Source organism: Haliotis rufescens, unplaced genomic scaffold (genome assembly GCF_023055435.1).
Source record: "Haliotis rufescens isolate VD_foot unplaced genomic scaffold, xgHalRufe1.0.p SCAF_1, whole genome shotgun sequence".
Classification (NCBI taxonomy): Eukaryota; Metazoa; Mollusca; class Gastropoda; order Lepetellida; family Haliotidae; genus Haliotis; species Haliotis rufescens.
This window is the reverse complement of record NW_025963779.1, coordinates 3246557-3269484: the sequence shown is the minus strand read 5'-3', so window position 1 is coordinate 3269484 and position 22928 is coordinate 3246557. Positions and strand designations below refer to the sequence as shown.

At 43.8% G+C, this 22928-nt stretch overlaps 1 protein-coding gene across 1 annotated transcript in view; it reads right to left on the bottom strand.

Annotated features, from left to right (window-relative positions):
• Positions 1–20124, bottom strand: part of LOC124147016 (retinal dehydrogenase 2-like) — a 31107-nt gene extending 10983 nt beyond the window's left edge. The window contains exons 1-7 of the mRNA XM_046517612.2: positions 19971–20124; positions 15370–15474; positions 6323–6463; positions 3672–3798; positions 2938–2999; positions 1695–1823; positions 250–363 (exon numbers count right to left, since the gene is read on the bottom strand). Of these exons, the coding sequence (XP_046373568.1) occupies positions 250–363; positions 1695–1823; positions 2938–2999; positions 3672–3798; positions 6323–6463; positions 15370–15474; positions 19971–20024 (732 nt within the window). The 5' untranslated portion in view covers positions 20025–20124. The remainder of the gene's footprint in view (positions 1–249; positions 364–1694; positions 1824–2937; positions 3000–3671; positions 3799–6322; positions 6464–15369; positions 15475–19970) is intronic.
• Positions 20125–22928: the final 2804 nt, after the last annotated feature.

The window sequence follows — 22928 nt, the reverse complement described above, 5'->3', positions numbered from 1 at the left end:
ATGAAAACATTCACACACAGAGAGGGTCAACAAAATAAATGACACTCAATTAGGGAGTGACATGCAGGGATGGTTTCTGAAAATTAATTAATGTACATTAACAGGGTCATCTTCCAAAAAAGAACAAAACTCTCAAACCCATCTCCCCACAAATAAATAAATGACATTTGTACACACAACCAGCTTTTGTCAAAAGAACAAAAGCATCCATTTAGTCCCCCGACTGTATTACAGTACACATGCACTCACCTCTGTTGAGCCTGTGAAGGCCACTTTGTTGATGTCGGGATGCTCGGAGATGGCAGCACCAGCTGTAGGTCCATACCCGGGGACAATACCAACGACACCCGTTGGGAACCCTGCCTGGAATAAACATCATACTTTCAGGCAACAGAGGATACTTCTCGGTAGGAAGTCACTGTTCAGCCTTTTTGCAAACCCTTTTGCCCTGACACATATATGTCGGACAGAGAATACATATATAGGTAGGACAGAGTGTATATTTACATGGACAGTAAGTGAGTGAGTGAGTATGGTTTTACGCCGCTTTTAGCAATATTCCAGCAATATCATGGCGGGGGACACCAGAAATGGGCTTCACACATTGTACCCATGTTGGGAATCGAACCCGGGTCTTCGGCGTGATCAGCGAATGCTTTAACCACTAGGCTACCCGACCGCCCCTTATATATATATATATATAGAGATAGATAGGACAGTATATATATATGTAGGACGTAGAATACACATAAGTAGGACAGAGTGTATAATATGTAGGACAGAGAATATATATATATATATTTACTTGCATGTTATTATTCAAAGTTTTTGGTCGAGTCTGTTGGGTATTAATAACCAATAACAAACAAATTTTTTAAGGTGACAATTTGTGCAGTTTTCACTGCAGCAAACAAATATCTTTGAAAAAATATATGCACACAAACAGAAAAGGCTACTTTGGGTACAAACGCACAGTGTGAAACTATTTGTGTGTTTACACTTTTCAGACGAATATGTATGCAAGCAATTCTAAATTATTTGGGCAATGACAATATATTTTGCTATTTTACACAAATTGCAGCTTACCTGGATGTTATCTCAAATCGTTTACTTTTCTATTAATAACTTGGATGTGTTTTTACTCAAAATACATGTTTCCCCCCCTCCTTTTTTTATACATATGTAAATGTGTTTGCAAATCCAAAACACAGTAATAGCAAATTATAGACTGGAATGATAATGGTTTCACGCAGAAATCTTCATTACGTGTCAAGTTTTGGCAGGAAACAAACACTACTTGTTTGCGACTTAGTCCGAATTGTTACCGTGGAAACACAACAAATAAAAAAAATGTATGAAAAGGCAATAGTTGAGCATATGGTCATTGCACATGTGTAGTTTCAGGCAAAAATATTCATTAGTTTGAGAGTAATGGCTTGGAGGAAACAAAGTCTAGTGTTGTTGGAGACTAAGTCCAAATTGTTTCAATAGGTACATAGCAAAATAAGGTTAAGCAATGCATATGGCAAGTTTTGTTGAAAAACATTGAACAGTTTTTAAGTTGTGGCTTGGAAAAGGATGGGAACACCAAGGCCAACGGGGACCAAGACAAAAAAAATACGTCTGCTCTCTCTTTGGAGTATCATGTCATGTCATGTCATGACACAGGGCCAGTTGACCAAAAAGCTTCTTACTTCTTTGAAGAGTGCCCCGAGGTACAGTGCTGTGAGGGGCGTCTGTTCTGCGGGCTTCACGACGATGACGTTGCCGGCACAGAGGGCGGGGGCTATCTTCCAGCAGAACATGGTGATGGGGTAGTTCCACTGGGGACCACATGGGGGGAGAAAGAACAAGGAGATGAACCACAGAGATTAACAAGCATTATAGCTAAAATGGATAGAGTTATCCTTAAACTGCCCTCACGTTATCAGAAATGAGCGATACTTGATAATGCCCTCATATTGTTTGACGACGGGCCATCATCACGCCCGTTGTTAGGTGACGTCATGGTAATGTTCAATAGTGACGTCATCTGGTTTGTTATATGACGTTTCCATATTTGTAAAAGTGGGTCAGTGAAATTCGTTGTGTGTTGATTGGATTAAATGTTTCAAAACCAATATGTTGTTTATTTTTATTTGACATGTTTGATAACAAATCTATCCATTTTAGCTATAATAACAGTAACGCTATCTGTCAGGGCATTATCATTTGCAGAAGCCCTCGGTCTTTTCAACTGCCCTCCTTCGTCGGGCTGTTAATGGAAGACCTCAGGCTTCTGAAAATGATAATGCCCTGAAAAATAGCGTTACCCTAATATAGCACTGCAAAGATGTCTGTCATGACCCTGTTGGTCGTGTCTTGTTTAGACTGTCAACATTCTCTGTCGTTTCTTACTATTACTGTCCTCAATTGCCATGTTTCTTACTTAGAACTACAAAATTGGCATTAGTCAGGACTAGTACAAGCAGACACACACACACGTGCATACATGTCTCTATATTGGTACAGCAATCTTGGAGGTGACATTTAACTCCATTTCACCTCACCTCACCTCATAGCAGAAAAATTAAGTAGACAATAACTGAAAAGAAGTGTACTGGTAATTTCGTGATTTCTCAGACTTTCTAGAGACTTATTCTTTAATTGTAAGATAAAACATAAACAAAATTCATATTCTACCCATCAAATATTGTGTTCTTAAACAAGCAATGTGTCTGGCTATTTTCATTCCCCATAAGGGATGACATCGGTTTGAAACAGAAAGAAAGTCTTAACTAGTGGTTTGCCAAGGAGTAAATGACTTAGATTTCCCCTCTGCCCTCTCAGAAAACAGAATTTGGATTCTTAACATGCTTAAGGTGGAACATTTTAAAAGTCGTTTTTCAGCCTTCTTTGTCATTACAATCAACACATCTATCCCAGCAGCATACTTACAGGAATGATCTGCCCACAAATCCCAACTGGCTCATGGCGAGTGTAGCAGAAGAAGTCGCCATCTGGAACAGATACACGCCATCAGTGTTCATGCAGCTCCAGTGTCAAGGCATAAAGTGTCCTCTGGCCTTGCAGGCATGACTGTTCCAATATCCTATGAAGCCCTTATTTCAATAGGTGAAAGAACAAGTGGTGGTTGTTCGATGCAACTCAGCAAAAATCCAGCTATATGATGGCAGTTTGTAAATAATCAAGTCGGGACCATACAATCCAGGCATTGACATCATAAGCATATTGATCTACGCAATTGGGATATGATGACATGCCTCAACCAAGTCAGCAAGGTTGACCATCTGATCCCATTCGTTGCCTCTTTGAAGCAGGCACGGGTTGGTGAAGGCCAATTCTAACCCGGAACAAGGGAGAGAGTTTGGTTCAATGCTACTTTCAACAATATTTCAGTTTTGTTTTTTTGGTTTTTGGTTTAACGCTGCACTCAGCAATATACCAGCTATATGACGGCCGTCTGTAAATAATCAAGGCTGGATCTGATCTTCGCAATTTGGATACGATGACATGCATCACAAACACAATTAGCAAAAGGCAAACCACCATTGGTTCTTTCAGTGACCTTGCCTGATAATTAGTCACTTTCAGTATCACTTTCTCGTATTCATGCAAATTTGCTGATTTTGCTTTTCATGACACACGTCATCCCACTCCAGAACACCTACCAACTGGAATGGTCCTGCCCTGAATCTTGTCCGACCAACCAGCATAGTACCGGATCACATTGATGCCGAACATGATGTCCCCCACTGACCCATGGAACGGCTTTCCATTGTCCAGTGTCTCCAAGCTCTGTAACGGAACAGGAGATTTATGTGAGTTATACCCAGGGACATGGGGTTTATGTGATTTATACCCATGGAAATGGGATTTATGTGATAGTTATACCCAGGGACATGGGATTTATGTGAGTTATATACAGGGACATGGGATTTATGTGATAGTTATACCCAGGGGCATGGTATTCTAAGATACAAGGGGCATTCAATAAGTTTTGCAACTTGGGCATTTGTGTTTACACAAACAATGTCAATTTGTGGCAGGTGTGACACTAGTCATAACATCTGGTTGACACGTGTCATAACAAGTTCCAGACACAACAATACGTTAGATGTGATGGCTTCATTCACCTTAGGGTGGTCACAATCATGGATTCTCTCAAACATGAACAACTCGCTGTAATAAAGTTCCTTACCAAGGAGGGATGCAAAGCAAAAGAAATCCATGATTGCATGTGTAAAGTGATGGTAAGGATGCTCCTGACTCAGCGTTAGAAATTGGCACTAGTCCTATAGTCTTTGCCAAACTGCCCAATGGTAAAGGCATCATAACGACTAGTAGAAATTTGCCCTATTTAACATGTTGAAGGGTTTTGCTTTATGTTATCATTATAAGGACTAGTGGGCAAAACTGTTAGGTAGTTTCTAATGCTATGACTATTCCACAGTTTTCCGTTGGTCTCTACAGTTTAAAAGGTGTAGGGAATCCATAGACGATGACCCAAGGTCAGGCAGGCCTTCAGATGCCACCCAACCGGAAACCATTGCTGCTATAGAAAGAAGAATTTTGTCTGACTGACGAGTGAAAGTATCTGAACTTTCTAGGGAATTCCAAATATCAGTTGGAACTGTTGGAACCATTATTCATGAGCATCATGGTATGTCCAAGGTATCTGCAAGATGGGTACCTAGAAACCTCAGAGCTCAAGATCGCCATCAGAGAACTGAAAGTTGTCGAGACCTCCTGGATCTCTATACTGCTGATGAAGCCGGATTTCTTTCTGGTCTCGTGGCAGGTGATGAAACATGGATCCACCACTGGGACCCAGAAACTAAATTGGAATCCATGCAATGGAAGCACCCCAATTCTCCGCCTCCGAGGAAGTTTCGCACTCAACCATCGGCTGGCAAGGTAATGGCCACCATATTTTGGGATGCAAGAGGCATATTACTCATTGATTACATGCCACCAAAACTACAATCAATGGACTGTATTATGCCAATGTTATGAAAGAATTGTGAAAATCTATTCACCAGAAACCCTGTGGGATGCTAACATGTGGTATTCTACTTTTGCATGACAAAGCTCCGGTTCACAAGTAGAGAATTGCACAGGCTGTCATAAGTGAATGTGGATTCGAACAGTTAAATCACCTATCCTACAGCCCAGACTTAGCCCCCAATGACTATTTCCTGCTCTACATGGAAGACGCTTCCAGGATGACGAGGACATAAAGGCTGCCACAGAGGTGTGGTTAGAGGGCCAATCTGCGGATTTCTATAAAAGTGGCATTAAAAGCTTGAAGGACAAATGGAATAAGCGTATTGAGGTGAATGGAGATTGCATTGAAAAATAAAAGTGCAAAAGATATTCTGTAACTTGGTCTTATATTGAAGCTGCAAAACTTATTGAATGCCTCTTCTTATACCCAGGGACAAGGTACTCTGTGATACTTATACCCAGGGAAGTGGGATTATGCAGGGTTAGAAATTGGCACTAGTCCTATAGTCCTTGCCAAACTGCCCAATGGTAAAGGTATCATAAGGACTAGGACTAACATATACCCTAATCCAGGTGTGAAAAAAAATATTTCTGTTTTCCTCTTCAAGTGAAGTCTAAATGTCCAAGCTGACGGAGATAGATGAAACGGACATAAAATATTCACAAAAACACAAATCTACAACTCAGCAGCAAAGGGGTCAGAGGTCAGCGCCCTGACAAACACAAGAATCTGAATCAGTATTTTAGGCACAAATGATTATATATACACTTTTCTCAGATTTGATTTGAAACTGAAGCCAGACATTTAACATGGTTTTTTGGGGGGCATTCTCAGACGCTGATAAATGTTTGTTACAATTTCCAAACAGGTATTAAAGACATCCCAATTTAGGTAATCATAAATTTTAAATCAATATGTTACAGGTTCGCCCGTATGACATAGCTTGACATTACTGATTGCATTGCATCGGATCCAGAGTTGGAATACCTCTGTCAGAATGCCTCGGTCAGAATAGCTGTCAGAATACCTCAGTCAGAATATTTCTGTTAGAATAGCTGTCAGTATACCTCTGTCAGAATACCTGTGTTAGAATACCTATGTCAAAATATCTCCGATTAGAAGAATATAAGAACCTTACAAAAGTCTCATTTCAGTCGAAAAAGTTTCTCACCAGGGTACTTTAGTCTAAAATCCTTGATAATTCAGCATACAACATCCCAAAGCCAAACTAACAAAAGTGTGGGAGGTGGAAAGGATGCATGGCAAGGAGACTGTAAGTGGGGTACAAGTAAGTGGACATAGGAACCAACTCACAGCCAGGTATGCAATGTCCCTCTCAATAAGGTCAGCCAGTTTCCACAGCAGCTTGCCGCGACGACTTGCATCCATGCGGCGCCATTCAGACCCCGGCTTGAAGGCTGTCTTAGCTGCTTCTACTGCGGCATTCACATCGGCCTGGGGAGATGAGGAACTGGTATAAGGTGACAGCTGTAGTGTTGCTGCTATAACAGCTGTAGTGTTGCTGCTATAACAGCTGTACTGTTGCTGCTATAACATGACAGCTGTAGTGTTGCTGCTATAACAGCTGTAGTGTTGCTGCTATAACATGACAGCTGTAGTGTTGCTGCTATAACAGCTGTACTGTTGCTGCTATAACATGACAGCTGTCGTGTTCCTGCTATAACATGACAGCTGTACTGTTGCTGCTATAACAGCTGTACTGTTGCTGCTATAACAGCTGTACTGTTGCTGCTATAACATGACAGTTGTAGTGTTCCTGCTATAACATGACAGCTGTACTGTTGCTGCTATAACAGCTGTAGTGTTGCTGCTATAACAGCTGTACTGTTGCTGCTATAACATGACAGCTGTAGTGTTGCTGCTATAACAGCTGTAGTGTTGCTGCTATAACATGACAGCTGTAGTGTTCCTGCTATAACATGACAGCTGTACTGTTGCTGCTATAACAGCTGTAGTGTTGCTGCTATAACATGACAGCTGTAGTGTTGCTGCTATAACAGCTGTAGTGTTGCTGCTATAACAGCTGTACTGTTGCTGCTATAACAGTTGTAGTGTTGCTGCTATAACATGACAGTTGTACTGTTGCTGCTATAACAGCTGTACTGTTGCTGCTATAACAGCTGTACTGTTGCTGCTATAACATGACAGCTGTAGTGTTGCTGCTATACAAGCTGTACTGTTGCTGCTATAACATGACAGTTGTAGTTTTGCTGCTATAACAGCTGTAGTGTTGCTGCTATAACAGCTGTACTGTTGCTGCTATAACATGACAGCTGTAGTGTTGCTGCTATAACAGCTGTAGTGTTGCTGCTATAACAGCTGTAGTGTTGCTGCTATAACAGCTGTACTGTTGCTGCTATAACATGACAGTTGTAGTGTTGCTGCTATAACAGCTGTAGTGTTGCTGCTATAACAGCTGTAGTGTTGCTGCTATAGCATGACAGCTGTAGTGTTGCTGCTATAACAGCTGTACTGTTCCTGCTATAATATGACAGCTGTAGTGTTCCTGCTACAACATGACAGCTGTACTGTTGCTGCTATAACAGCTGTAGTGTTGCTGCTATAACAGCTGTAGTGTTGCTGCTATAACATGACAGTTGTAGTGTTGCTGCTATAACAGCTGTAGTGTTGCTGCTATAACAGATGTAGTGTTGCTGCTATAACAGCTGTACTGTTGCTGCTATAACAGCTGTAGTGCTGCTGCTATAACATGACAGTTGTAGTGCTGCTGCTATAACAGCTGTAGTGTTCCTGCTATAACAGCTGTAGTGTTGCTGCTATAACATGACAGTTGTAGTGTTGCTGCTATAACATGACAGTTGTAGTGTTGCTGCTATAACAGCAGTAGTGTTGCTGCTATAACAGCTTTACTGTTGCTGCTATAACATGAGTTGTAGTGTTGCTGCTATAACAGCTGTAGTGTTGCTGCTATAACAGTTGTAGTGTTGCTGCTATAACAGTTGTAGTGTTGCTGCTATAACAGTTGTAGTGTTGCTGCTATAACAGTTGTAGTGTTGCTGCTATAACAGCTGTACTGTTGCTGCTATAACATGACAGCTGTAGTGTTGCTGCTATAACAGCTGTAGTGTTGCTGCTATAACATGACAGCTGTAGTGTTCCTGCTATAACATGACAGCTGTACTGTTGCTGCTATAACAGCTGTAGTGTTGCTGCTATAACATGACAGCTGTAGTGTTGCTGCTATAACATGACAGTTGTAGTGTTGCTGCTATAACATGACAGTTGTAGTGTTGCTGCTATAACAGCTGTACTGTTGCTGCTATAACAGCTGTAGTGTTGCTGCTATAACATGACAGTTGTAGTGTTGCTGCTATAACAGCTGTAGTGTTGCTGCTATAACAGCTGTAGTGTTGCTACTATAACATGACAGTTGTAGTGTTGCTGCTATAACAGCTGTAGTGTTGCTGCTATAACAGCTGTACTGTTGCTGCTATAACATGACAGTTGTAGTGTTGCTGCTATAACAGCTGTAGTGTTGCTGCTATAACAGCTGTACTGTTGCTGCTATAACATGACAGTTGTAGTGTTGCTGCTATAACATGACAGTTGTAGGGTTGCTGCTATAACAGCTGTAGTGTTGCTGCTATAACAGCTGTAGTGTTCCTGCTATAACATGACAGTTGTAGTGTTGCTGCCATAACAGCTGTAGTGTTGCTGCTATAACAGCTGTAGTGTTCCTGCTATAACATGACAGCTGTAGTGTTGCTGCTATAACATCATGTACTCACCACCAAAAGAAACACGAACCATAGAAACATGAGAGAAGTATGAATGTTAAGAGATGTTTTCCAATGTGTACCCCTTAATGACAAAACTAACACAATGTGTACCACTTAATGACAAAACTAACACAATGTGTACCACTTAATGACAAAACTAACACAATGTGTACCACTTAATGACAAAACTAACACAATGTGTACCCCTTAATGACAAAACTAACACAATGTGTACCACTTAATGACAAAACTAACACAATGTGTACCACTTAATGACAAAACTTTTACAAACCTGTAGAGGTTATGAATTCTCTGATGAAATCCTCCTTGGGGCACTTATTGCATTTTCCTGGCTCAAGAAAATCTACATGACATAGTTGTAACCATTTTCCTTAATAAAAATTGTTACCACACAAAAAACTTTGTTTTTGTATGATATACGTCCACCCTTATGGTGCCTCACCCTCCACGGCGCGTCACGCCAAGGGAAGCAACTCTCACCCAAATCACTTTCCATATGTCTAATGCTGACGGAATGTGGGGAGGCGGGTGGCCGTGCCCAAAGGAGGATTTCATCAGAGAATTCATAACCTCTACAGGTTTGTAAAATTCTCTTTCAGATTAAATCCTCCTTGGGGCACTTATTGCATCAAGATAGACTCCTAAAGATAATCTAGGAAGTGGCATCCGTCAGCAACAAGCGTGCATAAAATACATCGTATTTTGATTATTTCAATGAATAAACAAGAGTTCAATAAATGGAACCAACCTTATCGTGAGGCACCACCGTCGAAAGGCGGGGGCTGGAGACAGGGCGTTATCGACCATACACAATGAAAAGAGCCATTCTTTGTGGCTTATCATATCGAGAACTCGAGACACACACACACCCCACCCCACCCACTTTTTTGAACAAGTGATATTGGGGGCACAGATCATGAGAGACTATAAACCCGCACAGAGCTAGGCCAGAGGCTCCCCGTAATCGAAGGAGTGCATGTGCAATTACGATGATTATCGACTAGTAATGGCTGGTATTGTATCGACCGTAGAAGATAAAATCCGGACCGTTACTGAGCAGTGTTATAACCGGTCCGGGCGGTCTAAAATCTCGAAGGCTCAATCGGCTAGAGATGTAGAACTTTGCCCAGTTCGGAGAACTGACTGACCAAACCGAGCACGCTCGCTTGAGTGTTTGTCGAGTTGGTAATGTTTGATGAACGTGCTCGGCTGGCTCCAAATAGCCGCGGAGCAGATCTCCTCAATGGGCAGAGCCGCAGCATACGCTTGTGTCGTAGCCACTGCTCTAACCGAATGAGCCTTCAACTTGGTAGGGGGGTCCCTGCCTTGAAGCGTGTACGCCGTACATATAGTAGAGACTATCCACCACGAGATAGTTTGTTTGCTCGCAGGTGAGCCAGCCTTCCTACCGCCATAACAGCAAAATAGTTGATTATCCTTACGGATACCCTTAGTTCTGCTGATATAGGACTTAAGGGTCCTGCGCGACATCCAAGACATGAGCATGTCTTGTAGTGGTCCCCGACGAGGAAGGCTGTGAAAGAGCAGGTAGCTCAATAGGAGCCGTCACGTGGAAGGCGTGTGCGACCTCAGGACGGTAAGAGTCCGGCAGGCGAATACTGACCCTGTCCCGGTGAAAGACAGTTAGTTCGGGATCGGCTGACATTGCGTGAATGTCGCCTACCCGTCTGCCGGACGTTACCGCCACAAGGAACGCCGTCTTCCAGCTCAACAGCTGAAGAGAGAGAGACGACAGATCCCGAAAAGAAGGACCGGACAGCCAATCAAGAACGATTGACAATTCCCAAGGGGGACTGATCCGCCGGACAGGCGGTCGGATCCTGTCCACACCTGCTAAAAAACGCTGCACTAATGGGTGCGCACCCAAAAGTGCCCCGTCGACGGGGACGTGAAAGGCAGCGATAGCTGTAGAGTACCCCCGGACTGTCGATGCGGCCAGGCCGACATCTAGTCGCGACTGGAGGAACTCAAGTACGGCTACGAGATCTGCAGAAAAGGGATCTGCAATCCTTCTATCGACACACCAGCGCGCATAGCAGGCCCATCTATCCTCGTACTGAACGTTTGTCGAATCCCTCTGCGAAGCCAGTATTGTGTCTGCAACTCGTGCAGGAATACCACTCTCCTGGAGGCGATTCCAGACAGTGGCCAAGCCACCCACTGAATCCTGGGATTCGGGTGGAGGGCCTCGTTCTGGGATAGGAGGTCCGGTCGTAAAGGTAATAGAACAGGAGGCTGAGCCAGAAACCTGAGTATGACTGGAAACCAACTCTGCGCCGACCAAAGGGGTGCCAGGAGCACAAGTAGTCGCGCAGGCTGAGTGGCTAGCTGAGACAGGACCTTGGAAATCAGAGGTACTGGGGGAATGCCCACAGTATTCTGTCCGTCCAATCTAGCTGGAAGGCGTCCGGTGCCACCGACCTCGGGTCGGGGACTCGGGAGCAGAACGTTGGTGTCTGGTGATTCACCCCAGACGCAAACAGATCCACCTGGAACGACCCGTATAACTGGGAGATAATCCCGAATATCCCCGGGTCGAGCCTCCACTCGTGAGGAGCGAGGATCCGGCGAGACAGAGCGTCCGCACGGACGTTGTCTACCCTCGGGAGATAAACAGGTAGCACCCTGATAACGTGTGAGTCGCACCATAGGAGGAACTGCCACGTCTCTTGGAGAAGTGACGGAGACACCGTTCCCCCCTGCTTCCGGATGTAAGTCATCGCCGTTTGGTTGTCCATCTCTAGACGCACCACTTGGCCACGAAGCAGATCCAGGAAGCGTTGGAACACCAACCTGACCGCTCTCAGTACTAGCACATTGATATGCAGTTTGATCTCCTGCTGGGACCATAGTCCCGAGGCAGTGTGATCGTTCAGAACGCCTCCCCAGCCGGAGAGTGACGCGTCTGTTTGAACTGTGAGAGACGGCACGGGAGTGTCGAGGGGGAGCCCCCGGGACAGATTCCCGACCTCGGTCCACCACTGAAGGTGTGCATTGAGCCACTGCGGAGTCTCTTCTGAGTTCACCCAAAGTCGACGGAGCGCTTGTTGAATGGGTCTCATTCTCAAGCGCGCCCGCCAAACCACATCCACTGTCGCCGCCATGTTGCCCAGTAACTGGAGCCATGTACGAGCAGTGTGACTGGCGGACAGAAGGAACTGGGAAGTAACACTTCTGACCTTGGTAATGCGATCTTGTGACAGAGATACAAGTCCGCTCACCGTGTTGAAATTCGCCCCTAGGAAGACTAGATTCTGAGTAGGGCTCAGATCTGACTTCTTGAGATTGACTATCCACCCTAGAGTGATCAGAATATCTATCACTTGTTGTGTAGCTATCTGACTCAGGGATTGCGATAGAGCTCTTAGTAACCAGTCGTCGAGGTACGGATGGCAGAACCGACCTTTTGACCTGGCCACTTGGGCGGGAATCAACATCAGCTTGGTGAACACCCTCGGGGCCGTAGCGATCCCGAATGGTAGAATCCTGAACTGATAACACCTCCCGTCGAAAGAAAACCTGAGGTATTTCTTGAACTCGGGGTGTATGGGTACGTGGAGATAGGCATCTTTTAGGTCTATTGACGTTAGCCATTCTCCGGTCTCGACAGCTGAGATCACCGAGCGCAGTGTCTCCATCCTGAAGGACGGTACCTCTATAAGTTTGTTCAGCCTTCTCAGATTGAGAATAGGCCTGAACCCTCCGTCTTTTTTGGTGACTAGGAAATATGTCGAGTAGAAGCCCTCGCTTTCCTGTCCAACGGGAACCGGTTCGATCGCAGCCTTCATAAGAAGTGCGTCGACCTCGGCACGGAGGAATTCCGCCCTCTCCAGGGTAGCAGGCACCGAAGTGTGCTTTATCCCGGAGAAGGGGGGCGGATGATGTTTCCACCGAGGCAAATGGCCATCCCTTAGAGTGGACAGGGTCCAGGGATTGGATGTGACTGTCTCCCATTCCTGCAGGAATAGAGCCAGTCGGCCGCCTACGGGGACATCCGGCTTGAGGCAGCGGACCCCGGCTGTCGGCAGTTCGAAAACATGCGACCGTGGGTCCGCCCGGGGCGCTTCGGGCGCTAATGGGAACCCGATGGGTTCCCGGCCCCGCGAAAAGGCTGCTGGCCTCGACCAGCTGCCCTGCCCCGGCCCCTGCCTCTCTTGCTCCTCCCGGCGCCCTTACCTGAAGGAAGCGGCTGCTTCCAAGCAGGTGCAGACTTCTGACCCGGCACGTCAGCGTAGGAGGAAGCAAGTGGAGAGGTCCGCTTACGCGGTTTAACGCATGGTACCTCCAACAAGGCCTTAGAATCCTTGATGGAGGCATACAACTGTGTATACCTCTCGGACCACCTGCTGAGCCCCAGGGAAGAGGGTGGCACCCATCTTATAAGGCAAAGCAAGTAGATCCTGGCGTGTGGAAGCCGAGTATTTGGATACCGACATCCACAGCCTGCGCATGCCCATGACTGCGCACATCATCTGCGAGGCACAGCTACGAATAGCGTCCCTCGCAAGATGACTATGTACCTCCGTAAGTTGCGCGGCCAACTCCGAAGAGTCGGCCGGCCCCTCTCCCGCTAACTCCCTCTGTACGGCCGACAGATAAGCGGAGTGTACGGACACCCGGAGCTGCTGACATGCGTTACGATATTGCTCCTCGAAGCAAACGTAAGCAGCCTTCAGCTCCGTACCGCACGCGGGAAAGGGTGGCAACCACCGGCCCTGCTTGACCTTAGCCAAGTTGGGGGTCGAAGACCCCCCCAGGGTAACGGAGGTCCAGACGCATTCGTCCACCACCGGTACCTCAAAATCACCATCCTCTGCTAACGGGTACCGCTTAATAAGTTCGGGCAGGTTGATGACTTCATGCACCAATGAAGACAGAATACGGACCGCACGCGGGAAAGGGTGGCAACCGCCGGCCCTGCTTGACCTTAGCCAAGTTGGGGGTCGAAGACCCCCCCAGGGTAACGGAGGTCCAGACGCATTCGTCCACCACCGGTACCTCAAAATCACCATCCTCTGCTAACGGGTACCGCTTAATAAGTTCGGGCAGGTTGATGACTTCATGCACCAATGAAGACAGAATACGGAGCCGCACCTTGGGCGCCTTGCTCGGAGCAAAAGCGTCCCCCGGAAGGCGGAACTCAGTCGGCCCCCGGGGAGGGAGCGGAGGAGACAGTCTCAGCTGCCTTTTTACCCTTTCTTACTTTTTTTGAGGGGGGCGGGGCGGTCTTTGCCGATCTAATGTCTTCGGCCAAACACTTTATGCAAGTATCATGCCTGTCTTGGGGGGGAATCGAAGCCGAGCACCCCGTACACAGTTTGAAGGTCTGTAAAAAAGACCGTAATTTTTTAGTTTGGCGGGAAGGGTAATAAAGTGTATCAGTGCGATTGAAAGATCGGAAAGATACGTGCATAAATTGTGTAACTAGAAGCAAAGGCGTAATTTAGAATGCGATTGGTAACGCGATACTAATAGCCAATGTCGTAGTATAATTATAACACCAAAGTGGGCGTGTTACGCGCGAAGGTGTAGAAAACCCGTAAAAAAGGTAAGTGTAATTTAAAATAATTAACACACCACCTTGGGTTTATTTAAAGGAAAAGATTGTAGGCTAAAGCCCGATGATATAGATTAAAAAACCGAAGCCGTTTTTGATGGCCCTGGTGTTACATATATAATACGTGGCACTACAAAATGGACGCTACGACGGCCTTCATTTCAAAGGTATCGTACACGTGTCACATAATTACAACTTTATAACTTTACAATGCGAGGTATTACGCCTTTGCATGAAAGAAATGTACCATACATACAGTTTGGTCTGCCATGGTTCTTGTACGAACGATTATCTTGTCTTTATTTTGTCTTGAAAAAAAACAGCACGTCTGTCTTTGTCAGATGACATAAGGAAAGTGATTTGGGTGAGAGTTGCTTCCCTTGGCGTGACGGGTGAGGCACCATAAGGGTGGACGTATATCATACAAAAACAAAGTTTTTTGTGTGATAACAATTTTTATTAAGGAAAATGGTTACAACTATGTCATGTAGATTTTCTTGAGCCAGGAAAATGCAATAAGTGCCCCAAGGAGGATTTAATCTGAAAGAGAATAACAATCAGGCAAGTGTTACCACAAAATGTCTTTATTCTTATCACAATATGCTGCACATAATTTCCAAACTTTACTCGCTAATCCTGCACAAGACAAATGGTGCATCTCGAGTTCAGTTCACACAACGTACCAGTATGTTCGTTTGTGCATCAGACCAATCTAATATCTCTTGAATATGAGTAATTCTTCATATATTAACAAACATGTGTGATATTCGAGTTTCTTTTGTTGGTGAGTATTGACGTTGTGTGTTGCCACGACAGCTGTGGTGTTGCCGCTGTAATGTGATAGATTTAGAGAGTGGCCACATGTTGCTCTAATACTGGACTTTTGCTGTTGTGACACAAAACCTATGTTTAGTTTAACTGTCTTTTGCAAAATATACAAAAGGGGTGAAACTTCCGGCCTAAGTGTGAATGAAGAGTGGAGAGACCACTGCACCACAAACCTTGTCTCCTTCCTGGACGTCAGCGATCTTCTCTCCAGTAGCGGGGTTGAACGTTGGAAAGGTTTTTCCGCTTGCTGAGTTCACAAACTCATTACTGAGGAAGATCTGAAAAACGTTAAATTGCACTCAATAAAAGTACTGATAGTGAATGTTGTGTTTATTTGTTGTTTAACGCCGCTCTCAGCAATATTCCAGCTATATGACGGCAGTCTGTAAATAATCAAGACTGGGCCAGACAATCCAGTGATCGACATCCTGAGCATCAATCCACGCAATTGGGATATGACGTACATCATCCAAATCAGTAAGCCTGACCTCCCAATCCCTTTAGTCGCCTCTTACAACAAGCAAAGTCGCCTTACTGTTAGTGAATGATGCTGTAATTTGGCTCAAAACCGGCTAAACTGTAAATACTGCTCTGCATGTTAACATGGTTAATATAAAATGTTTGTTTTATTTCATCAGAGACCATATAATAGATTTGCATATTTGCAGAGTTAGAATCAACTAGCGTATGTGCAACGCACATCAAATAAAGGTTCAGTTGTCAACTCAGGGAAGACTTCTGCCCATATCCCCCCTCCAAAACTTGAATATGTATGTACTGCCGCTCAATCCTTTTAGTTATATATATTTTTTAGGGGTGAAAAGGGGGAAGTCTAACCGTTTATTTCATGATGAAATATTGTTCTATCATGATATCATTTCTGGAAACTCAAGCATGCGCTTGCAACTTGATGACATCGTAAATTGGACAACGATATTTTGGAGGGTGAAGTGTCCAGTGATATGACAAGCAAAGTCGCCTTACTGTTAGTGAATGATGCTGTAATTTGGCTCAAAACCGGCTAAACTGTAAATACTGCTCTGCATGTTAACATGGTTAATATAAAATGTTTGTTTTATTTCATCAGAGACCATATAATAGATTTGCATATTTGCAGAGTTAGAATCAACTAGCGTATGTGCAACGCACATCAAATAAAGGTTCAGTTGTCAACTCAGGGAAGACTTCTGCCCATATCCCCCCTCCAAAACTTGAATATGTATGTACTGCCGCTCAATCCTTTTAGTTATATATATTTTTTAGGGGTGAAAAGGGGGAAGTCTAACCGTTTATTTCATGATGAAATATTGTTCTATCATGATATCATTTCTGGAAACTCAAGCATGCGCTTGCAACTTGATGACATCGTAAATTGGACAACGATATTTTGGAGGGTGAAGTGTCCAGTGATATGCTAACCATTAATGTGGTTGGGAACCCACAGATAAGCATAAATGGAAGTAGTCCAACAGGTTCAGAGGGTCACCGGTATCAAGATAGGGGAATAATGCTCATAGCGATTTTTGGCAAGGTATGGACCCTGAGAGTTATAAATTTTGTGATAGCATTGCAGCGGTGGCAGCTTTGTGGGTGTTATCACCTTTTTACAAAATGGCCGCCAAAATATGAGTTAAGTGGCCATATCTAAACTCCTAGAGCAGTTAGGACGGTTATTCTGGTGTCTATGACTAGGTTTGAGGGGTCAATGATCTCATTTCTGCCTTTACCAAAACCATTGGAGCATGTTTTTATATGAAAATCCAAAATGGACGCCAAAATGTTTATTACCACATACAAGTGGCCATATCTAAGGTCATAGAGCAGTTAGGACAGTCATTTTGCTGTCTATGACTAGGTTTTAGGGGTTAAAGATTGCATTTCTGTCTTTACCTAAAACATTGCAGCCTTGCTTTATATTGAAATCGAAGATTGCTGTGAAAATGTCTCTTGGCTAGCATATAAAATGCCTTATTAAATCTCCTAGAGCAGTTAAGCAGTGTTTTTGGTGTTCATGATCAGGGTTGAGATGTCAAAGATAATTTTGTTTGTCTTTACCTAAAATGAGAAATCCTTCCTTTATATGTGAATCCAAGATGGACACTAAAATGGCTGCAGTAAAAAATTTAAACTCTGATTATATGCACATAGTTCACGACGAATCTAAACTGCCGGGCAAAAGAAAGTTTTCACTTTAAAAATTGTTGTATCAACATGATCAAAAGCAAAAAAGCTGGTACAGGTTTGAACCCCCGCAGAAAACATTCGCCCAAAGGCAACATGACCATGACCACAACCACAACGCAGATTTTCGAACGCAGCTTTCCAAATCATGCATTGTTGAAAACGAGCAAAACATGATTTTGAGACATTGGTCCAAATGCACGTGCATAAGTACCGACGTTGGACAGAGCAGGCATTCACTAAGCAAAAAAAAACAAAAAAGAATATGCCCAGACTTACACAAGCGCAAGAGACAGAGCGATCGGTATGTCCAATAAGGGGGCTACTCAATGTCAGATAGCCAGAACCTTCAACTGCTCCCAGACCACCATCCGCAAGTTGTTAACCGCTACCAACAGACAGGACGGACTCAAGACAGGCCAAGATCGGGAAGACCGAGAGTGACGACTCCGGCCGAAGACCGCTACATCCGACAGATTCACCTCCAAAACGGATGTGTGACGGTGACGGCGACGTCAACGGCGGCAACAGCACAAGGGCATGCCATGAGCAGACTATCAGTCCTTCGACGACTTCATACGGCTGGTATACGAGCCTACCGACCCTTCCGTGGAATGACCTTGACCTGTCTACACCGCCAAAGCAGACTGCAATGGGCACGAACTGTACGTCGGTGGCAGCGACGTGACTGGGCGAGAGTGCTCTTTACAGATGAAAGTCGGTTCTGTCTGTTCAGGAACGATGGCAGAGTTCAAGTTTTTCGTCGAAGGGGAGAGCGACTGGCGCCAAACTGCATTAGAGAGGTTCACCCGTTTGTAGGTGGAGGCGTCATGGTATAGGGTGGCATTTGTGGTCAGATTACAACACAGCTGGTTATCATCTGAGGAAACCTGAATGCTCAGCGATACAGGGATGAAGTGTTGAGACCTGTTGTGGTGCCCTTTATTCAACATCAGCCAAGAAGATCAATTTTGCAACAAGACAACGCAAGGCCTCACACTGCCCGATTTGTTCAAGACTACCTGAACAATGTTAACATCAACGTATTGCCCTGGCCACCTTCTTCTCCAGACATGAACCCCATTGAACATCTCAGGGATCATCTTGATCGTCAGCTGAGACAACATGTACCACCTCCAGCGAACCGACAGGAACTTGAACAGACTCAATTGAACTTATGGAACAGGATTCCTGTTGACATTATCCGCCAACTGACGACATCAATGAGGAGGCGTTTGTTGGCGTGATGGATGCCCAGGCGGTCACACTCGCTATTGATGACGTGTTACCTGAACTACTATGTCATTAATGGACTCTTCATGAACTTTTTCAATGAACTCTGATTTGTGTAATTTTAAATTTGGACCCCTTGACTCTTTCTTTGTGTATTGCGGAGAATACAATATTGGCATTACAATGCATTTTCATTCTAATTCATGGAAAATGATTTCTGTTCATGAATTAATCATCATAAATCTCACATATGCCTTTGTTTTTGGTGTTTGGTCAAGTGAAGTCTTTATGCTCCGATGGTTTTGGTAAAGGCAGAAATTAAATCTTTGACCCCTCAAACCTAGTCATAGACACCAGAATGACCGTCCTAACTGCTCTAGGAGTTTAGATATGGCCACTTATATGTGGTAACACGTATTTTGGCGGCCATTTTGAAAAAAAGGTGATAACACCCACAAAGCTGCTGCCGCTGCAATGCTATCACAAAATTTATAACTCTAGGGCCAAAAATCGCTATGAGCATTATTCCCCTAACTTGATACTGGTGGCCAAAATTTGGGACATGATTGGTATTAGGAGAAAAGGTGCAGATAACCCAGTGTGAATTGTGAGAATATGCAGGAAATAAATAAATGAACGCCCATTTTCACTGTATGGAACCAGGCTTCATGCCTTGTCATGCTTATTTATTATGGGTTTGAGAAAATTACTAGTTCTGCAAGGGTTGAAAACGGACTTTTATAATCAGGTAACTGCCTTGCCTCGGGAAGATGAGCATGGAAAAAGTTCTGCCATACCCATACTAGAGGCGAATATGGGATTTGAACCCACGATCATAGGTTTCTACGACTCTTTAGCGAACGCAACTTTTCACAGTAAAATGCGGTACCTTCAAGGACTGGGTGTATTTTGATGACTAAATGAATTATGGAAAATACATGTGAGAGGCATCATTGCACAGCACGTGCTGCCTTATTTGTCATGGGTTTGAGAAAATTACAAGGGGACATGGGAATGAGTTTTTGTTTCCCCACAGCGTGATCACCACGAAGGGTGCAGGTCGTGACCCGGGTCATGGTGTATTCTACATCAAAACCAGTGTCTAACTTGCGGGTACCAGCTTTGCACCCTCGTGAATAGCAAGCTGGATTTGATGTTGTCAAAACTCGCCAGATCTTGTTTGAGATATGATGTCGTTTCGACCGGTGCCCGTTTAGCCCGATCTCGTTACAACCGGCAGCTGATAATGTTTCTGCTGCAATCGCAAATTGTCAAGTCAACATTTTCCTTCGTTCTGCAAGAAAAAGACATGCCATGATTAGAGAATAAGCTGTCTTGTTACCAAACATGTTAGTCCTACCTGGGTGAACTTTACTTCGGGGTTGCGTATCGGTTCTGGTTGAATCTCAGCCATTGTGATAGTCTTGTTTTGTCTTCTACGCCTCCTTCGCTGTCGATTGTGACTTTATAGCTATCATGTGACATACCACGTGGTCAAGCTCGAAGCGGTACAAGGCCGCCTGTGAGAAAGGCTTTGTCATGCCCCTGACTCCCGAATGTTCCAATCGGTACACATTTTCTTAACATACTAAAAATGTATTATAGCGATTTCTAAATGACAAAATACAACATTAATATGTTATTAAAAATAATCTGTCATGCAGTTTCGTTAAATATGAAATGTGATCGATCATTATATGTACACAGATGTGTACAACAGGTAATCTATTAGTCTGTCTTACAGACCCTGATACAAATATATATCAAATACAGCCCATGCAAGTCTATAATGTTTGGCAAGTCTAGATCACTGCAGTATCAGGGTCTCTGAAAATGAAGAGAGTCACTGGGCTCCTTTCTATTATATTTTTATTAAGATAACTGAACAACTGTTTTTTTATGTACGATATGTTCATTTCAGAGACTAGATGTTAGTCTAGTAATCTATCATCCATGCTCGAAATTAAAAAAAACATATCTCAGTGTCAAAAACTGCTCACAGCGACCTTCACTGGCTGATAAAGTTTTTTGGTTATGGAGGGGCCGTGTGTGTCAGCACGGACTTGTTATATAGGTCCGTGGTGCTAGCAAGTTAAAAAGTAATAAACATATATATGTAAATTATCCTGAAAGCAATGTGCGTTTCGTACTCGCGTTATATTTTAGTAAACCTATTTTAAACATACATGTTCATACCCTTATAGCTAAATATTGTGTCTCTACGCATTCACACTTAATATATACGGCGACATTTGAAAATTCCAATGTGAATAAGGACGTCTGTTTTAAGAAGAGAAACACATTGCTATTCAAGGTAGGATTATATTCTACTCAAACGAAGTTTAAGAAAATGCGCTTCTTTCATGTTTCTGTGCAGTTGTCCCATTGCATGAGTGAGTGAGTGCGTGAGTTTGGTTTACGCCGCTTTTTGCAATATTCCAGCAATATCACGGTGGGGGCCACCAGAAATGGGCTTCACACATTGTACCCATTTGGGGAATCGAACCCGAGTCTTCGGCGTGACGAGCGAATGCTTTAACCACTAGGCTACCCGACCGCCCCTCTATGACATGACAGATTAACTATAGTAATGCAATATAACTGGCCCGTGAAGATCCGTGGTAGAATATGTCTTCAGCAACTCATGCTTGCCCTAAAAGGCGAGTATGTTAGCTTGTCCTCAAAGGCGACTAACGAGATCTGGTGGTCAGGCTCGCTGACTTGGTTGATGCATGTCATCGTATCCCAATTGCGTGGATCGATGTTCATGATGTTAATCACTGGGTTGTCTGGTCCAGACTCGATTACTAGTATTTACAGACCGACGTCATATACAATGTAGCTTGAATATTGCTGAGTGCGGCGTAAAAACAACAAACAAACAAACAAGATAACTTTGATCCAGAGGATCAACATGACGCAAAGAAATTTTGTAGCATACGGACCTATTGATGCGAGTACTTGTACTGTCACATGTGTTACCCAGTAGGTAAGTTAAATTGTAATTTGCATGTGGTACCTTCAGCATCGGGAATGAGAATATTGCACAGTTCCGTTGAACTATTTATGTAACATATAAGTAGAAACAAACATAGTATGAAAACAAAACCAGTATATGTTTTCCAACCAGTGACTACCTGGAACATTTGTTATTGTTTTCAAGGATCATGGGGTATTAAGTTGACACAATCTTAGTGGTATACATGTACTGTTTACATTGATTTATCATCAAAAACTGGCTCCCACAGGAGATATCGCTTGGATTAGATCAAGCGATATCTACACTGTATCTACACTGTAGATATCGCTGCAATGAAATTACATCACAATGCTTTGCAGACCATTGTGACGTCACTGGTTACCACGACGTCACAATCAAATGACACCACTAATGGCTCTGCTACTGAAGCTGTTAGCAGTACTTTTTACACTGAAGACACTGCTAATTACTGTCTACAAATTGAAAAAGTTGGAAGAATGATGTTGGATGATAAATAAAATCTCACCCTCGTGTCTTTTGATATCAAATATATCAACACTCGTTGATAAAAGTGGCAAAAATCCTCGGCAAGCCTCGGAGTTATCCCACTTTTATCAACTCGTATTGATATATTTGATATCAAAAGACACGAGGGTGAGATTCTCTATATACCTTCATTGGTAAAGTTAATCTTTAATCTTTCATTAATCTTTTTTTTTAAAAAGAAGCTACACTAGCTGTTGTAATATTTTTTTCTTATCATGAACAAGATCAGTGGAGACAATTGAAACCCACAACTTTGTGAGTGCGTATATTTTCCATGAACGATACTTCTTGACACCGGGCCACAAGACTGCTCGTGTCACGACCTAGGGACCGTCAAGCTGGCCACTGTTGGGGACGACATCTGGAGGCCGAAACAGCATTCCTCCACCGACTGAGAGAGGATGGGTGATATGAGTAGCACATGGCTATGCTCCTTCGTTGACTACACTACCACAAGCGTCTAAGTCATGCCAAGAGCTTCTGAGATGTAGTTGAAAGTGTGAGAGGGGGTGCAGACCAAGTTGTGACTGTGTTGTCACATTTAATTCGTACACCACTTTGCAAATGTCATCATATTTAAATGTTTTTTGGTTAGTTGTTTAACGCCGCACTCAGCAATATTCCAGCTATATATAACGGCGGTCTGTAAACAATCTCATTAAAATCAGATCTTAGTTCTCGCTACCGCAAAACAAAAATCTGAGGACATCCCATTACGGGTCACGTCAGACCGACCCTGCTCGAACTTTGAAGAAGTCGACATTAGCCAATCAGAAGGCAGCTTTATCGTGC